Source organism: Mytilus galloprovincialis, chromosome 13, assembly GCF_965363235.1.
Source record: "Mytilus galloprovincialis chromosome 13, xbMytGall1.hap1.1, whole genome shotgun sequence".
NCBI lineage: Eukaryota > Metazoa > Mollusca > Bivalvia > Mytilida > Mytilidae > Mytilus > Mytilus galloprovincialis.
In genome coordinates this window covers 38,246,856-38,264,524 of record NC_134850.1, presented here as the reverse complement: position 1 = coordinate 38,264,524, position 17,669 = coordinate 38,246,856, and the positions used below count along the sequence as shown (strand labels likewise).

The 17,669-nt window shown below is 31.0% G+C and overlaps 2 protein-coding genes and 1 long non-coding RNA gene across 3 annotated transcripts in view; all 3 read right to left on the bottom strand.

Moving 5' to 3' along the window:
* Nucleotides 1-651: 651 nt before the first annotated feature.
* LOC143056102 (uncharacterized) lies at nt 652-1,945 on the bottom strand. The gene is made up of 3 exons (XR_012972241.1): nt 1,788-1,945; nt 1,227-1,391; nt 652-891 (listed from the first exon to the last, which is right to left on the bottom strand). It is a non-coding gene; the product is annotated as an uncharacterized LOC143056102 (long non-coding RNA).
* A 609-nt stretch (nt 1,946-2,554) lies between these two features.
* On the bottom strand, nt 2,555-16,227 carry LOC143057495 (uncharacterized). Its single transcript, XM_076230803.1, has 20 exons — nt 16,190-16,227; nt 15,695-15,861; nt 14,570-14,734; nt 13,651-13,860; nt 12,974-13,016; nt 12,544-12,704; nt 11,867-12,037; nt 11,556-11,565; nt 10,526-10,695; nt 9,936-10,118; nt 9,168-9,423; nt 8,401-8,561; nt 7,874-8,044; nt 6,748-7,000; nt 5,806-5,969; nt 5,424-5,603; nt 4,776-5,028; nt 4,394-4,557; nt 3,199-3,378; nt 2,555-2,817 (listed from the first exon to the last, which is right to left on the bottom strand). The coding sequence occupies exons 2-20, from the start codon at nt 15,813-15,815 to the stop codon at nt 2,555-2,557; spliced, it is 3,279 nt and encodes a 1,092-aa protein (XP_076086918.1). The 5' UTR covers nt 15,816-15,861; nt 16,190-16,227.
* Nucleotides 16,228-16,355: 128 nt separating this feature from the next.
* The window catches only part of LOC143057494 (uncharacterized), a 51,203-nt gene continuing 49,889 nt past the window's right edge, over nt 16,356-17,669 (bottom strand). The window contains exons 43-45 of the mRNA XM_076230802.1: nt 17,495-17,668; nt 16,798-17,010; nt 16,356-16,387 (exon numbers count right to left, since the gene is read on the bottom strand). Coding sequence (XP_076086917.1) covers nt 16,356-16,387; nt 16,798-17,010; nt 17,495-17,668 — 419 coding nt within the window. The remainder of the gene's footprint in view (nt 16,388-16,797; nt 17,011-17,494; nt 17,669) is intronic.

Sequence of the window (17,669 nt, the reverse complement as noted above, 5' to 3'; positions counted from 1 at the left end):
AAAAGAAAAAAAGGTCAATATTTTAACAAATACATAGTGGAGTATTAATGAGGAATACTGTTTTCTATCTTGATAATTGCAAAAATGGGTTCAATGAAAAATTGACAACCGATACTTTACAGCAAAATCAAAATAGACTCTAGTGTCAACTCCAGCTATAATACATAGCTATAAAAGTATTTCATCATTATCTGTTTCTTCTTTCATTAATGAATTTGCCGTAGCAGTGGCTTCAAAGGCCAATTGATCTAAGTAAACAACACTGAGGTTGTAAGTTTGATTCTCACACTAGGCAGGTGAACTTGACTCCAATTTTAATTGACTTGGATTGTCATTTTTCAGGGTTCAGTGGTTCACTCAGGGCACTTCAGTTTCCTCCACCAATGAAAACTGACCACCACAAACTAGCACAATAATATTAAAAGTGGCTTTAAACACCAATCAATCAATCAATTTGTTTTATATAAAATACAACTTATCTCTTTTCTTCATACTAACAATGTATTGCATTAGTTGTGTCTGTACTATTTTACAAGTTTGCTTGCTTGTTTATCTCACAAAGTAAGAGTCGTAGCTTAGCTGAGTTCATATCTTTTAATTGTGTCTTTCTTATTATTTATCCTTAATATATATACCTGACATCGAATAACCCAAATAGAGAAAATTTCTTCCGAGATCCATATTCATAGTCAACCAATGAAAATTCAAGGGTTACTTCTTCCAGTGAAACAGTTAGTCGATAGTCACAAATATCCATATCAATACCAGTATTTACAGTGATGTTTAGGAGTGGGATATCAGTGCAGCAGTGTATGGCTGTACATTTATCAGGAATATAGCAAGAAGAATGACCAGAAATGGCTTCATTTAAACCGATGGCTGATGCACAATCTGTAAAATAATAACATAGAAAAAAGAAAACTCTCTATTTCTAGTTATCTTGCTTTTCAAATTTTTGAGTTTTGAGTGAATTTAATGAAGGTAATCCAAGAAAATCTCTTCACATGTACCAAATATATAAAATGTTATTTTAACAATCTATAGTAAAGTAAAATAGAATTAAGAAAAAATTATCTTTTGAATATATCACTTTATGTTAGTTTTCACATATCAAAGTTATGTTATGAGTGCAAAGTAATTTACTTTGTGTCTAAAATTTGAAAATTGAAAAACACAACATCAATCTGATGTATTATAAAATCTTAAGAAAACATCAATATAAATACCATTTGACCATCCATTATTGTGAACAGTAAAAGGTGCTGCATTTCTGTCACAAGATGGAGACTTCAAATAAGATGATACTCCTAGAGTTTCAAGTACATCTGAGGTTGCCATTTGGTTAAGCTGAGTCACTCCTTTTTCTGACATGTATTCAGAAACAGAAAAATCTACAATAAATTAGTAAAGCATCTATCTAATGAGAATTGATATGTTATATGTGTTCCCAATAAGAATTTTTAAACAAGGATACTGTACACTGTCAACACAAAGGAAGCTCTGGTGGTTTACATAGAGAACATCTCTCATAAAGAATAAATAAATACTATAATTCATTATTTTTATTCCAGAGATTAGAACAATCAAAACCTTGAGGAGCTGATTTTCCGGCTTTGAGAAGCATCATTCAAAATGTTGTTTGTTCTAAAAAAAAGTAATTTATATAATTTTTTTTATAATTCCTTATTCAAAGCAAATAATAACTGCACATTCCATTGAAAATTAGGGAATCACTGTAAAAAAAAAAAGATTTCTGACAAATTTTTACTTATGCACATTTAACTAACCTGGTATTTTGAATCGTTTATCCCAGTTACACAATGGTTTTGGTACTCTATTTCTGTCCAGGATGTGAAATTCTTGACAGGTTCCATCAGATTCCAAGCATACACTAGCAGTCATGGAAATAACATATTCTTGTTCGGCAGAAAAATCATTAATCAAGTATCTATAATTTAAGAATTAAAAAATGTTTACACCACTATAGGAAATAAAGCAGGTAACACAGCAAAGAAAACGTTCAACTTGCATTAACTTCAATTTTGAAAAAAAAATTGCATTCTGCAACTATTATAGTAAAATGCTTTATACCTCATATCAATATAAACTTTGTGTCAGTGCTGGGGGAAAAAAGTTGGTTATAGGGAAAGTTTAACATTGCTCGTTAACATTCCATTCTTAAGAGTAGGTGATGGGACCGACCAAAGAGGATGATGCCTGCAAAGACAGCCCTTTTATTGTCTAGTATACAATCTTGCTTTATGACCATAATCACCTTATTCCTGATGTGCTATATATTATGAAATCTTATGTCTTCAAGGGTTAAAAGAAGTACATTTAAAACGACTTGCCTTATTATACTGAAGATTGAATTTATATAGCAAATATGGGTCACATTCATATTCATATAGAAAGCAAATGACATCTGAGATTATTGCATGTGTGACTATTATATAATGTTTTATTTGAAGACATTAGCTTGCAAGACTATAACATAACATATCAAATTATAAGAATTACAAAAATGGGAAACCTACAAAAACAAGTTTCAAACTTACCTAATCCTGAGGACTCCATACAAATCCATGTCTTCCCATTCACCCCATTGATAACTGCTCAGCAAAATATCCATCTCCAATCTTTCTATTCCAATTTTAATGAGGTAGTTGCATGGATCGATATTCAAATAGAAATGAATAGATCTGTCAATTATTTCCACATCAAGACAGCATTGGACGTTGTTACAACTGTCATCTAAGTAGCATGTTATCACAGATGTGTCAAGCTGAGGCAGTGCTGTGGAGCTTGAGCTACAATCTGTAACGGATAAAAAAAAAAAATTGCTGCAAACCAGTTTTAATTATTTTTCCAGATACTTTATTTCGCTTTCAGACTTTTCCATCCCAATTCCTGGCGATTTAAGTTTGCAATTTTTTCAAATTTACTTGATATAGTTAGACAAGGAATGATCCTGGTTTAAAACATTTGCATTATTTTTGTTTTCTTGAAAGTTGTGAAAATAAATCACTTGCGAAAATATGTTGGTTTACAGTAGCTAAGATAACTTGAGGGTGTTCATGGTTGGCACAAATTATAATATTGTTTATAGTTTCCAAAACAGTATGATTAGAAAGCATTTTATCAAAATATTTAAGGTATTAAGTGTTTTTACTTAATAAAACAAATAATATGCCTTACCTGTACTCCAACCCTGGTACTGGGCAGCAAATATAGAGCTTGGATCATGTCTACTGCATTTCTCCTTTTTAAGAAAAGGTGCTATTCCAAGGGTGTCCAAAAGCATCAATATTGCATTTACAGAAAGTTTTTCAGATGTGTCTATATTCATATCAGTGTACCATTTTGATATAGACCAGTCTGAAAATTGAATAACATATAAGGTATATTACAGTTGATATATAAAAGCCTTTCAGTTTCTGTTCAACTAGCTAAGGGCTTTACTTCCTTGTTAAGTTATTTAACTTTAAACTTAACTATTACTTCCATGTTAAGTTAATTTAACTTTAAACTTAACTATAAGAACTAAATTACTTTTTTACAATATTTCAGTCCTTCATACGTTCATTCCTTACAAAATTTAATAAAAATTTAAGAGATCAGCTTTATATCTACATAGTTGTTCTGTAAATTTAAAACAATAACCTCTCAATAAACTCTATTACCAGTTATCATCATACTGTTTATAAAGGATAAAGGACTGATTTTGGCATCAAATTTCAGGTTCATATGATGAAAGATTTTGGACACTTTTTAAACCTTATGTGTCTATTTTAGTTGATTCAATAAGTTTGAGTGAAAGATTTTATCTGATTTAGTCATTAAAAACACTCCGATTCAAGCTTAAAAATGAAAAATCTATCAAATATGCCAAAAATGTCACTTTTCAGATAGTTTTTGTCAAAAATGAAAGTGGCCGAAATCCGTGTTCATTCTCAACAAATATGTTATGTATTATCATCAAATACAACTTACCTTTCAATAGTAAGAATGAACACAAATGCGGCCACTTTCATTAAAGACGGAAAATGTCAAAAATTTAACTTAAATGCTGAAATTGTAAAGATTTCAGTAATTTAGCATGACTTAATGATGCTAGTACCCAATAGATGTGCACTGTATTGTCAAAAACAGCATGTAGCAGAAGCATTCTACTTTCCAATAAATAACTAAAAGTTTACATTTAATATTTTTGTAAAACTGCTATATTTTGGGGCCAAAAAGGGGTCTTACTGGACCTACTCCTTTTTGAGTTAGAACTATTTCAACCTATCTTATTAAGCCAAAGAAAAAAATACCAAACAAATGAGTAAATAAAATAAAAGCAAAATAAGCAACTTTGGGGCTTATACAAATCTTGTTGAATCATGCTTACTTGTGTCTAAAAACCCTTTGCTCATGTCACAATGGCCCTTTTGTAATTCAGTCTGTGAAAAAATTGTAGCCTCAAAAGCACATGGACCACCATCATTGAAGCAAACTTTAAATTCCAAATCCATATAGTATACTGACAATCCTTGAAAGTCTGTGATTTTGTAGCTGCAAAAAGAAAACTTTTATTCCTACCAGGATCTTTGAAACTATTCACTAATTGGATAAGAAATGTATTGAACGTGTTGCAAGTACACTATAAATGATTTCTTTCAACAAAAACGAAAAATGACATAACATCTAAGGGTAATTCAATTTTAAGTTTGCATCAAATACATAAATTATACATTTCTGATTATATACCTTCAAATTATAAACTTAAATACCTGATTTCAATTACGTTTCCAATATGAAAATGCTTCTGAATCCCAAACTCAAAATCCATAAGGAAAACTTCGTACTGATATTTTTCAATACCAATATTTAGTTTATAATTACAAGGGTCTATCTTGAGAAAAAAGTTCACATTTCTATTTATGAAATCTATGTCAGCACAACAACTAAATCCAGTACAAGTGTTGTCTAAGTGACATGTTATTGATTCAGGAAGGGCGGGAACTGTCACATTTGCTGAACATTCTGAAAAATTAAAATTTAAGCAGTCATTTAGAATCTACAGAATAACACCACATCATCTTCTATTTGTTTAAAATCAGGGGTCTGTAGTCCAAGGTGATTTCTATAAATTATCATACCATATGACAGTGGTTATACTCATTGAAGCCAATAAAATTACTTGTAGTTTGATCTTTGATCTTTGGCAGATAGCTGTCTCATTTGCAATCACACTTGTAAGTCTTTGATTGATTCATCCATATGATTGGTAAGGATGACTGTTTTAAATCAATATAATTTACCCTGCAACCGTCAATATCTATTTTAAGTGTCAATATAATTTACCATGTAACCGTCAATATTTATATTATTACAGACATTCTTACATAAATGTAACTTTTTTCAACTAATGTTATAACCTGAATTCCATCCATGGTTGTGGTCAGTTTTGTATTTATCAGCTGACTGGTCACATGTTGGATTCAAAAGATAATCAGCCAGGTCCAGATCTTCTAATAGCTGTGATATCAGGATTGGAGGTAACCGCTTCATGGAACTACTTAGTCCTTTATCACTCATCCAGTTATTAATGTTAAAACCTGAAATACATTTTTTCTCTCAATTCTTTTTGTACTATTTTTTTCAAATTTTAGCCATCTTGTGAAAAATTTGCAATATTTTAAGCATTTCAGTGACTCTCACAACTGCTCATGATCAATTACTGGAAAAACACAATGATACCAAGTTGGAAAGAAAACATGCATGCTACAGAAAAAACACCATATATGTTTATTGACTAACCTGGAATGACAAAGTCATCAGACCATGAACATGGTTGTTTTGGTATACTAACACCATCCAAAATGTCAAATGTGTATCTACAGTCTCCATAAGTCTCAAAACAAACACTGATCTTAGCATCAATCAGATAGATGTTCTCAACTCTAATTTCTTCTATCCTAAACCTATTTGAATACACAAAATAACTTAACAATTACTTATTTAAGAACTTTAATGTCTTATTGAAAGATGGCATCATTTGCAGTTCAAAAGTATTTATTCACAAGAATTAAATGTTAATCATTTGTCCATACAAGAATAAATTGTGGGGTCCTCAGTGGCACAAGTGGTTCATCAACAGTATCACTAACATGTCAACAATGAGGTTGTGAGGTCAAACCCTGCACATGGCAGGTGTGCTCAACTCCAATCTTAATTGACTAGGGCGACAGTTCTGCTGCTGATGATTGGTGGTTCTCCCAGGCACTCTGGCTGATGATTGGTGGTTCTCCCAGGCACTCTGGCTGATGATTGGTGGTTCTCCCAGGCACTCTAGCTGATGATTGGTGGTTCTCCCAGGCACTCTGGCATTAAGCACCAATCAATCAATCAATCTATTAATTAAATCTAATTTCAAGTGTCAACTTCTGCATGAAAAATTTAGTGTTATTTATAAGTATTAAAATTAACACAACCTCAATTGAAACCATACCCTCAAGAGAAATAATTTTCAATGCATTCAGTGGCAGATCCAGCTATTTGAAGGGGGGGGTCCATTATATGTCCCCATTCAAATGCATTCATCATCCAAAAAAAAGGGGGGGTTCCAACCCCCGGAACCCTCCCCCTGGATCCGCCACTGGCATTGCAAGTATAGTCAACCACACATCTATTTCTTATTCCGTCTAAAAATAATCAAAACATAATCAGTTTCTCGTAATTTCATCAACTGTATATACTTACACTAGTCTGACCATATTTCCTAGTGATACAGTTTTCCATGTTTTAAAAGTGTAGTCAAACAAGGACTCATTGATGACAAGTTTCTCAATTCCAAAACTGAGTTTGTAGGCACAAGCATCTAACAAAACATGTGTTTGAAATGTTGTTTGAAGGAGAGATACCTCCATGCAACATTGTAGTCCTGTACAGTAACTTGGTAAACGACAGCTTACGTATACTGGTAGGTGAGGAAGTGAAATATTCTCTGGACAAGCTAAAATAAAAAATAAAAATTGTCAAGAACTGCACAAATATCAAAATTATTCATGCATGTTTCATTCCTGTCTTTCCAAAGAAAAAGAGAAAGTTTCATGTTTATATTTTTTTCAAAAGCTTTCCTTTTCAGATTGATTGAAAAAATAATGCAACAGCAAAAAGACAACTATATCTTTAAAAACAAGAATGTGTCCATAGTACATGGATGCCCCACTCGCACTATCATTTTACATGTTCACTGGACCGTGAAATTGGGGTCAATACTTTAATTTGGCATTAAAATTAGAAAGATCATATCATAGTTAACATGTGTACTAAGTTTCAAGTTGATTGGACTTCAACTTCATCAAAAACTACCTTGACCAAAAACTTTAACCTGAGCTTCACACTATCTTCTTTGTTCAGTGGACCATGAAATTGGGGTCAATACTTTAATTTGACATTAAAATTAGAAAGATCATATCATAGGGAACATGTGTACTAAGTTTCAAATTGATTGGACTTCAACTTCATCAAAAACTACCTCGACCAAAAACTTTAACCTGAAGCGGGACGAACGAACGGACGAACGAACTGACAAACGGACGAACGGAGGCACAGACCAGAAAACATAATGCCCCTCTACTATCGTAGGTGGGGCATAAAAAGTTCAAGTATTTAGTGGTTTATTATTCCTGCAAAAATTTAACTAGGATTTCAACAACATACAAATTTCCTATATGCTTATACAGTACGCGTAATTTGATAAAAATAAACCAACAAGATATCAATGAAGTATCAAAAATGAATAAAGAAATCTACAGGAACTCTTCTTTCAACAGGTATAGATTATGACATTTTGATTTTCCTAATCTTATCTTTAGTATTATACCTAAAGTATTCCATCCCAGACTGTCAGTATTGTATGTTGAGTGAATACATCCAGGATCTTTCAGATATCCTGATATTCCTAACTGATGGAATAACAGGTCAACTGTGGACTTTGGTAATGTTTTTGAAATAACTACATCTTGCTTTTCTAACCAGTGTGTCAAAGAAAAATCTGAAATCAAAAGTACTTGGACATTAGTTGTGATTAACAAATTACATTGATGCCATAGTTCCATGTGGCCTTTGTAGTTCTTCTACAGTTAACAGCAATCTTCATACATTGAGGTTTAGGTTTCAAACCTAGTATGGGGTAAGATGCTTTTGACTCTGATCTTGAGTGACTAGGATTGCCAATTTTCCTGTGGAAAGTTGTTGTCTTTTTCATGGTACTCAACCTTTCTATATCAATACAAACTGGCCATATTATATCCAAGTGTGTGCATATGACATAAAATACAAAAAAAATATCAGAATATTTCCCCATTCATGAGCAAAAAAAATGTGAGGAAAGATATAAACATATATTACCTTTTACAGAAAATCCCTCATTTAAGTCACAAAGTGGTTTTGGTAGTTTTGTATCCTGAAGCACTGTTTGTTGAATGATGCATCCAATTGACTCTAAACATAAACTCACGTTGACATTAACAACAAATACTCCTTCACTTGGGAAATCATAGATCTGGTAACTAAAATAACATAAAAATATATAGCAACGAGAGCTGAGATAGCAACTAATGCCACATAATCATTTTAATATGTTAGCTTAATAATTATTATCCCAAAAGTACTTGTTATTCAAACAAACAAAAACTATACAGAAAACAAAAAAAAAGAATCCCACCTAAAGCCAGGTTTCGAGTATGGTGTCCATCTAAAGACCATATTTGTTGATGACTTGTTATTTCTAGTAATAGTATGCCATGTATTTTGCATGTGACTAGTCATTCTCAGGGGTTGAACATTATGTCTTTTGTACATTTAAATATCAGATTATTCTAAGGAAATAACTTGAATTATGCATATAGTTGTTTAAGAATTAGACCTATCACCATGTTTCTACTATCTAAATGGGTGCCACATATGTTAAGTAGGATCTGCTTATCCTTCCAGAGCACCTGAGATCAACTCAAGTTTTTGTAGGTTTCTGTTCTTCGGTCTTTAGTTTTCTATATTGTGTTTTGTCTACTGATATTTGACTTTTGATTGTTTCTTATTTTTTTTTCTTCATAAAATTGTCAATTTATTTCCCCCCTCTTTTGGATCATTTAAAAACATAAACCTAAATTACTCACTTCATTCTAAGAAGTCCCATAAAGGAGAATGTCTGAATTGTCCCAAATTCAATGTTCAACATTGATGTTGTTTTGTTCAGGTTTTCAACTCCAACTGTGAATCTGTTATTGCATATATCCAAGTTAAAATAAAAATCCAGAGAGAGACCAAGTTTCTGTACATCCATGCAACAATCAACTGCCATACAGCTATTCATAATATGACATGAAAGACTTGACTGTAGTGTTGGCAAATCCATATTTGTATCTTCACATCCTGAAATAAAAGTTATCATAAGAAATTTAAAAAAAAAGAGGAATAAGTAACAAGTATAAAATTTTTGTTAGTTTCAAATTGCTTTCAACCTTTTTATGTATAAAATTTATTCACAAGTCAGTATAAAACTGAATTCATATCATGCACAAACAGAACTATGCTAACTAAGTATCTCATTCAGAACAAATGCAAACATATATTTGTTGTGCCTAACAGAGGTTCCACTGGAAAACTCTATTATAAGCAATATCATAATGTGTTAAGAGGTATTCTTATAGTTTTCTAAAACTTCGAGAAACAGATCTAAAACAGGACAAATTAGGATCAGGAATTGCACGTGGTTGCTATGGGTTTTTTTCTTCAAATTTTAAGAAAAACCTTTACCATATTATTCCTGAAAAGTTCATTTTAAACTGGTTAAGTAGGTACAAAAGAAAAGATGTGGACAAAATCTCATAATTGTACTTTGGACCAGACTTTTGTTCTAAAATAAATTCATTATTTTTACATACTATTACTGATATTCCATCCATTGTGATTGATGTTAAAATATGAAGCTTCGTCCCTTTTACATTGTGGGTCCTTCATATATGGTCTCAGATTCATTTCTTCCATTAATTGGGCTACCACAAATGCATCTAGTGTTGTGTTGTCACTAAATTTGTTATCAGTTAGCCATTTACTCAAGGAAAATCCTTAAATTAAAATAAATCAATCACAGAATTATTTTTTCTTTGACAAAGCCAACAATTGATCATTTCTAGATATAAAGTAGATGTTTTTTTTATGGGCAAAAAACACCAATTCATAAGCTACTCTGAACTGTCTAAATGTTTGAAGGAAATTCCATATTCTTTTTAAAAGCTTAACACAAAAATATCTTTCCACTTACCAATATTCTTACAAATATCAAAGTAGATCACTACAATATAATCCATACCATATTTCAAAATCATTTTAGTCATATCTGGTAATTAAAAAAATTTCCTTTCTCTTAGTGAACGGAAAGACCAAAACAAGATTCTTTTTTTAATCCTTACTCAAAATATACTCTAATAGTGACTGAAGCATACTTAGAGGAAATAATAAATAAAGTCCATACCTGGAATGTAAAATCCTTCATCCCAGTTGCACAATGGCTTTGGAAATTTCTGTTTATTCATGAGGATGATATTCAAAATACAGTCATTTGGATGTGTATATTCCAAACAAAGCTCAAACTTCAAGTCAACCATATACATCCCTTCCTCTGCTAGATCAAAAATTGTGTACCTTCAATAAAATTTCAAAATTATAAAATAACCATGAACAGAAAAAACTATAGTATTACAGTGGTTGTAGTTGGTTGTTGAATGAAATATTTGTCTTTTTTTACAGCTAATTTCCTTAAGCTTGAAAATTAATCTTTGGTTGGCTTGCTCGCTTTGTTTGTATAAATGTTTACCCTAGCTTTGTACTTAAGATAAACATCTTCAAACAATAAAAATAGGCAAACTTAAGCCTGTATATTTTATAGTTTAATTCAATTGGATGTTATCTAAATTACTATTATACAATATACAAACAAAGCAAGCCAGCTAACCAAATTCTTGCTATACATGCATTGGGAAATTAGCTGTTATTGTTTTAAGTTTAATCAGGCTGAATTTTTCATAAAAAATGATTCACATTTTGTCATGTCAGCCCTTTTACAGATAGCTATATTGTATGGGTTTTGTTCATTGTTGAAGGTCAAATGAGACCTGTGGTAACTTTTATATGCTTAATTTGGACTGTAAACAGAATAGTTGTGCCATTTGCAAACATATCACTAGATTATAAGTCTAAGTTGTTGTTGAGTTCATTCATTCTAAATACATGAACTAAATAATCCATATAATAAAACATACTTTAGTTTGATACCTCCTTGAAGAGAGAATACCTCCTCTTCGCCCCATACATATGTCAAAAGGGACTTTTTAACATTCAATGTCTCTATTGCAATTTCCATTTCATACACACATGGATCAAGTGAAATATGTAGGCTGATGGTTTTATTGATAGGCTTAACATCAACGCAACACTGTACTTCCATGCAGGATTCCGGTATATAACATGATACATCTGATGGTAAAGTTGGCAAGTCAACTAACTTGGAACAATCTACAACAAATATTTTTACCAAAATAAAAACATTAATCATGGCACTCAAAGTAAGAAGCTAGGTCTGATTGATATACAGGTATATACAATATATGTAAAATAATTAGGAATCTGTGATGCTCAAGAAGAATAGCAATATACTGCAATTATATGATATTTTCAAAATAATATTGAAATCTTTTCAAAAGCATTCTAAAAAGAAAGAATTTTGTTTGCCTTGATATCATAATACAGGAAATTGCTATTGAGAAAAGATATACAACTGAAAAAGTGGATTTGCAGATAATTAAGTTTTACTTACTGTTCATCAAAGAATTGTGTTTAGAAAGTGGGAAAGTGGATCTAGAGCAAGATGGTGAAAGCAAAAATTCTCTAATTCTAAGTTTGGTCAAGATGTTTTCAATGATTACTGCTGGTAACACGTCTGTTACTGTCTCTGGTGTTTGCTTTAATAATGATGTCAGTGAAAAATCTGTAAAAACAACAAAGTATAAGAGTAAGACATCTTCTACCATTATGTAGTCTATGATTTTGACACATTATTGTTTGACAAAAGTTATTTATTTACTATTGTATAAATAAACCAATTTTTCAAGACGTTTCGGCCATTGGCCTTCCTCTAAACTACATGGCTGACATTTCTTTTTTAATCATTGAAAAGATGTTATAGATAAAATGTTATCTATAACATCTTTTCAATGATTGAAAAAGAAATGTCAGCCATGTAGTTTTAAACGCCTTCAAAAATTGGTTTATTTATACAATTATAAAAATTATGTTCCCTATTGGAATTTTGAAAAAAAGTATTTATTTACAATAAGCAAGACAAGAAATTGCACTTTACCTTTAACTTGGCTCAAATATTAGATGTTTATCAAATAGAAATCTAAAACAAATGGAAATTTTCTCTCTTATCGTAATATTTATGGTAAATTGTAGCTTGTTCAATTAAATTACAAATAAACGATGAAATATTACCTTGCGGGAAACCAGTTCCCCAGTCACAAAATACTTTTGGCAATTTAGTATCCTTTAAAACATGAACAGTTGTCAAACAGTCTTTGAAAGTTTCAAAACAGAGGCTGATATTCAAAGTGATCTGGAATTTATTCTCAGAGACAAGATCTTCTATCATATACCTTAAAAGAAAAACATATCCTTCTCTCAAATAAAATAATTCTCTTACAGTGTGCATTTAAAATATGAACTAGTCAGGAATAAAATCTTTACTACATTTGAACAAAAGACGGTATACATCAATGAGCCAGAAAATACACTATAAAAATATCAATGAAAGAAAATAATCTGAAAATTTAGGAAATTCATGGCATTGAACCATGATGTAACTTCATTTCATATGCCCAAAAATATATTAACAAGAACTTGGCATCTGCATTAAACAACTTACTCTATTATAACAACATTCATGAAGCTTAATTTCTGTTTGGATCCTGTAAATTGAAGAAAAAAAAAGTAACAGATTAAATGCAGTACATCTTTACAATATTTAGAAAGAGTTGAATTACTTTTTTTAAATTGTTATTTGGATGGAGAGTTGTCTCATTGGCACTCACACCACATCTTCATAGATCTACTGAAAAAATAATTTCATCACTTATTTACCTTAAAATGGTTTAAATTAACCAAATCAATGAACATTAAAAGTTAAATATTGTTGAAAATGATACCCATTCTTCATGGGAACAATTTAATGTGATATAAATATTTAGCCTGCTTTTAACATGACCAGCATGCTAAGTGAGCATAGAAAAAAAGTCTGAATGAAAAACTGGTCTACCTACCCCCACTCTATACTTTGAATGAAACCACCCTATGTTTTAACACCTTATGTTTTGTAAAACAGATTGCAAAGAAAGCAGCTAATATCAAATTAAATGTTCTTGTTCTGATCATTACAGGATAAGAAAAGACAACATCTCCTAGTTAACATGCTGCTAACAAATGCCAACGTCCAGAGATTATTTTTAAATAGAATAATATTCCTTTATACTCATTTTTAGTTATAGCAATACAAATGTATAAACAATTAGCTTATGCATTAAACTATAAATCAATTATAAATACCATATGTATAATCTGTCAAATTGAGTGTCTTCTGATATCTGTCTATCTGTAAATTTAACTGGTGATTGCATGTATCCAGTTCAAATGAAGCCTTGAATTTGTGCTGTAAGAAATCTACACCTAAACAACAATCAATGCCTAAACAAGAAGGAAGAATTTTGCATCTGGCATCTGCAGGTAAGACTGATAAAATAACATCCTCAAAACAACCTGAAATGAATATAAAGCTTTATTAACAATGACAAAAGATGTTAAATAATGGAACAAACACTGACTGTTAGAAATTTAACACTAAGATTTTTCCCTGGCCTCTAAAAGTCAGTAAAGTATTTTATGTATTTAAGAGGATTCAAGATACTTTAAAACAAATCCATTTTGAGGGTTTATTACTTTGTATTTACTCATGTTAATGTAGCAATCAATTCAAAGCTGTATAAGATGAGTAACACAGTTTGCCTCTACTTTGTTCCAACAGCTGAAAACTGGAAAGAAATGTTTCTTCAACATTTTTTTGTTTCTAAAAATTTCTAGTATGTTGTAACATGTACATCTAACTTTTGTCCATGCTTTTCAATTTTGTTTTAAACAAGAATGTGTCCCCAGTACACAGACTCCATCCACACTATCATTTTCTATGTTCAGTGGACCGTGAAAATGGAAGAAAATCTCTAATTTGGAATTAAAATTATAAAGATCATATCATAGGGAACATGTGTACTAAGTTTCAAGTTGATTGGACCTCAACTTGATCAAAAACTACCTCGACCAAAAACTTTAACCAAAACTTTAACCTGAAGCAGGATGCACAGACAGACAGACGGACAGATGAATGAATGAACAGAGGGATGCACAGACCAGAAAATATAATGCCCATAAATGGGGCATAAAAATTATATCCAAACATATGCATGTCTCTCACCTTTAATCCATCCATCTTTGTCACTTTCATATTCAAAGCTGCAGTAATCCTTGTTAAGATAAGATGTTACTCCTAACTGTTCCATCATCTTTCCAGCAATGTCTTTTGGCAAGACTTCATTTGCATTAAGTCCCTCTCCAGCAAGAAATTTATCCAAAGAGAAATCTGTAATGATATTGCTTATTTTAAAAACATATTATAAAAACATAGCAATTTTTAGTGTATGTGGTATTCATCAATGATTTATCAACACAACATTTAGGAGATAACTGTATTGTATTTTAAGCTCCGATGGCATCAATTGGGGATTTGATGGTCGCAAATTAAGTTTACTGGCGACATGTTAGCAGATATTTACAATATCAACTGAACCAGTTACTTTTTTTTTACTAATCATTTCAAAAAAATACACAATACTACAGTAAAAGAAGCAAAACAAATGAAGTGCACATTTTCCATAATCAAATAAAGGAGTAGGTCCGGTAAGGACTCATTTTGGCCTCAAATTTCAGTTTCATTTGACGAAAGATTTTGAACACTATTTAAACACTTAAGTGTCTATTTCACTTGATTCAATTAGTTTATGTGAAAGATGTTAACTGATTAAGTCATTAAAAACGATCCGATTAAAGCTCAAATATGAAAAATCTCTCAAATATGCCAAAAAACGTCACTTTTCAGATTGTTTTTGTCAAAAATGAAAGTGGCCGCATCCGTGTTCATCCACAACCTTTATATATGTTATGTATTATCATAAAATACAACTTACATTGCAATATTAAGGATGAACACGAATGCGGCCACTTTCGTTTTACACGGAAACCGTCTAAAATTTAACTAAAATGATAGAATTTTGAAGATTTCAGTAATTTAACATGACTTAATGGTGCTACAACCCGATATATGTGCATTGTATTGTCAAAAACAGCCCATATTTATGTAGCAGAAGCATTCAACTGTCCAATAAATAACTAAAAGTTTACATTTTAACAATTTTGTAAAACTGTTATATTTTGGGGCCAAAAAAGGGCCTTACCGGACCTACTCCTTTCACCTCACATAACATTTGCTGATAATACATTTACTATATTTTATCATAATATTTACCAATGTATGATTATTTACCTTTGGTGAAGTATGAATCTGATTCCCAGTCACAGAGAGGTTTAGGTATAACAGTATCATGGAACACAGTAACATCATACAAACAGGAACCAGACCACTCAAAACATACACTGAGATTCATGTTGACAACTAACTTCCTTTCCTCTTGTAGATCATCAATCCTGTATCTAAAATATTTAATTAGACTTCTGAACTAATCTTGTACCAACAACAGAAACCATCAATGTAAAATATTTTGGTGATAGACCAATATATTGCAGTGACTTCAAAAAAACACTCCAGTAATTTCCAAATAAGTTTTTTTAGCACGCCAGTGATTTAAAAATAGTTTTTTTATGTTTTGCATCAGATTATTACTTGCCTAAACATTTTTTTAGTTTTTAAAATTACTATATGCTGATCATGAACTTTTTTAATGTAGAAGTATCTAAAGATTTTTACTACTGTTCTTTTATTTTGTTTTTGACAATAAGACATCTTTATAACAATACATACGTTACTCTCAACACTCCTTTCAAATTGAAATGCTCTGTTTTACCTGATGAATAAATAAAAATCAAAAAATGCTTTATTACAGTGGCTGAATGAAAACAAAACATCAAAATGTAGAGATATGGTTGATTGAAAATGAGACAACTATCTGGTAAAGATATTGGTATGATTAAATTTCAGCATATAAGTTGTGATCTTGTACTAAAATTATAAGCTCAGTTATTGCTGATCTGCTTAGGAACATGTTGTATTGATACTAACAAATGTTTTTATGCATTTAACTTCTCAAACTTTCGTTCTCAAGGAATACTTGCTAAAGGTTATCCATAAGCATGTTTTGTTATAAAGTTCACCTCACTTTATTACCATATCATCTGTTACAGTAATTATAATTGACAGATCAACAACTCTCACATGTCTGCACATTCTTAAATAAACATGTAATTAAATAGATCAATTGAAGTTCTTATACACATGTTGTCATTCTGTAGTCTGACCATCAAACGATGTACTTGTTAATAAATTAGTTATAGAAACTGGATTGTATTATTACATAGCAAATATATTACATGTTTTGTGACTAAAATAAAAGTAATAGCTAGATAACTTACCAAATTGATAGTCCAATAAGCTAATAGGATCTAAAACAAGTTTTTCTAGCCCTACTGTCATGACATTGGTACATGTGTTGACATCCAGGAAGGCATTAAATGATCTATCAAGAAAATCTACATCAATACAACAGTCCACCGCTGTACAGTGTGATGAAATCATACATGAAACAGGACTAGGTAGTGGGGTCAAAGATACATCTAATGGACATGCTGAAATAAAAACATAAATCATTAATTTACCCTCTAAAACCAAAGCTTTTTCACTCAATAAATTTAGTTTTATCTTACACATTATTTTTAATATGCTGACAAATGCTTAACTAAAAAACTGCAAGCTTCATGGATATAAAACTTACATTAAGATTACTATGAAAAACAGATGAATTCCTACATAATCCAAATCTAATTGTTGTCAGTAGTAACAACCATTACTGTAAATTGAAAAGGACATATCTTGGAAAATTACTGGCATAAAATGGCTAGATTAAGTTTGAAGAAATATTTCTTTTTTATCTATAAATATAATTTTCTACACATTTCAATCTGCTTTGCAGGTGCAAAACCTATTTTAGAATATTTGATTTTAAGACCAATTTACAACAACGGCAATATATAATTCATATCAACCAAAAATGTCAGATAACTTGAAAATACAGTTAAACCTTTTTCACAAAAGTTGATCTTCAATACTAACATTTCTTCCAACCATTCAAAGCTGGACTGTACTTTGCACTAGATCTCTGGCATGATTCTTCATTCATAAGCCTACCAATACCAAGCTCTTGAAATAACTGAAGGATCACCATTTTTGACAAATGTTTTTTAGATGGAACATTAACTTCCTGAAGCCAGGTTTGTAATGAAAATCC

Bases quoted from the DNA above. Each gene is read 5' to 3' on its own strand.
- LOC143057495 (XM_076230803.1), bottom strand. From the start codon at position 15,815: ATGAATCTCAGTGTATGTTTTGAGTGGTCTGGTTCCTGTTTGTATGAT. The intron at 12,705-12,973 runs GTAAGTTGTTTA...TTTTCTTTTAAG, and splicing joins ATGAATGTTGTTATAATAGA to GTATATGATAGAAGATCTTG. The intron at 12,038-12,543 runs GTAATATTTCAT...TTGTTTTTACAG, and splicing joins GGGAACTGGTTTCCCGCAAG to ATTTTTCACTGACATCATTA.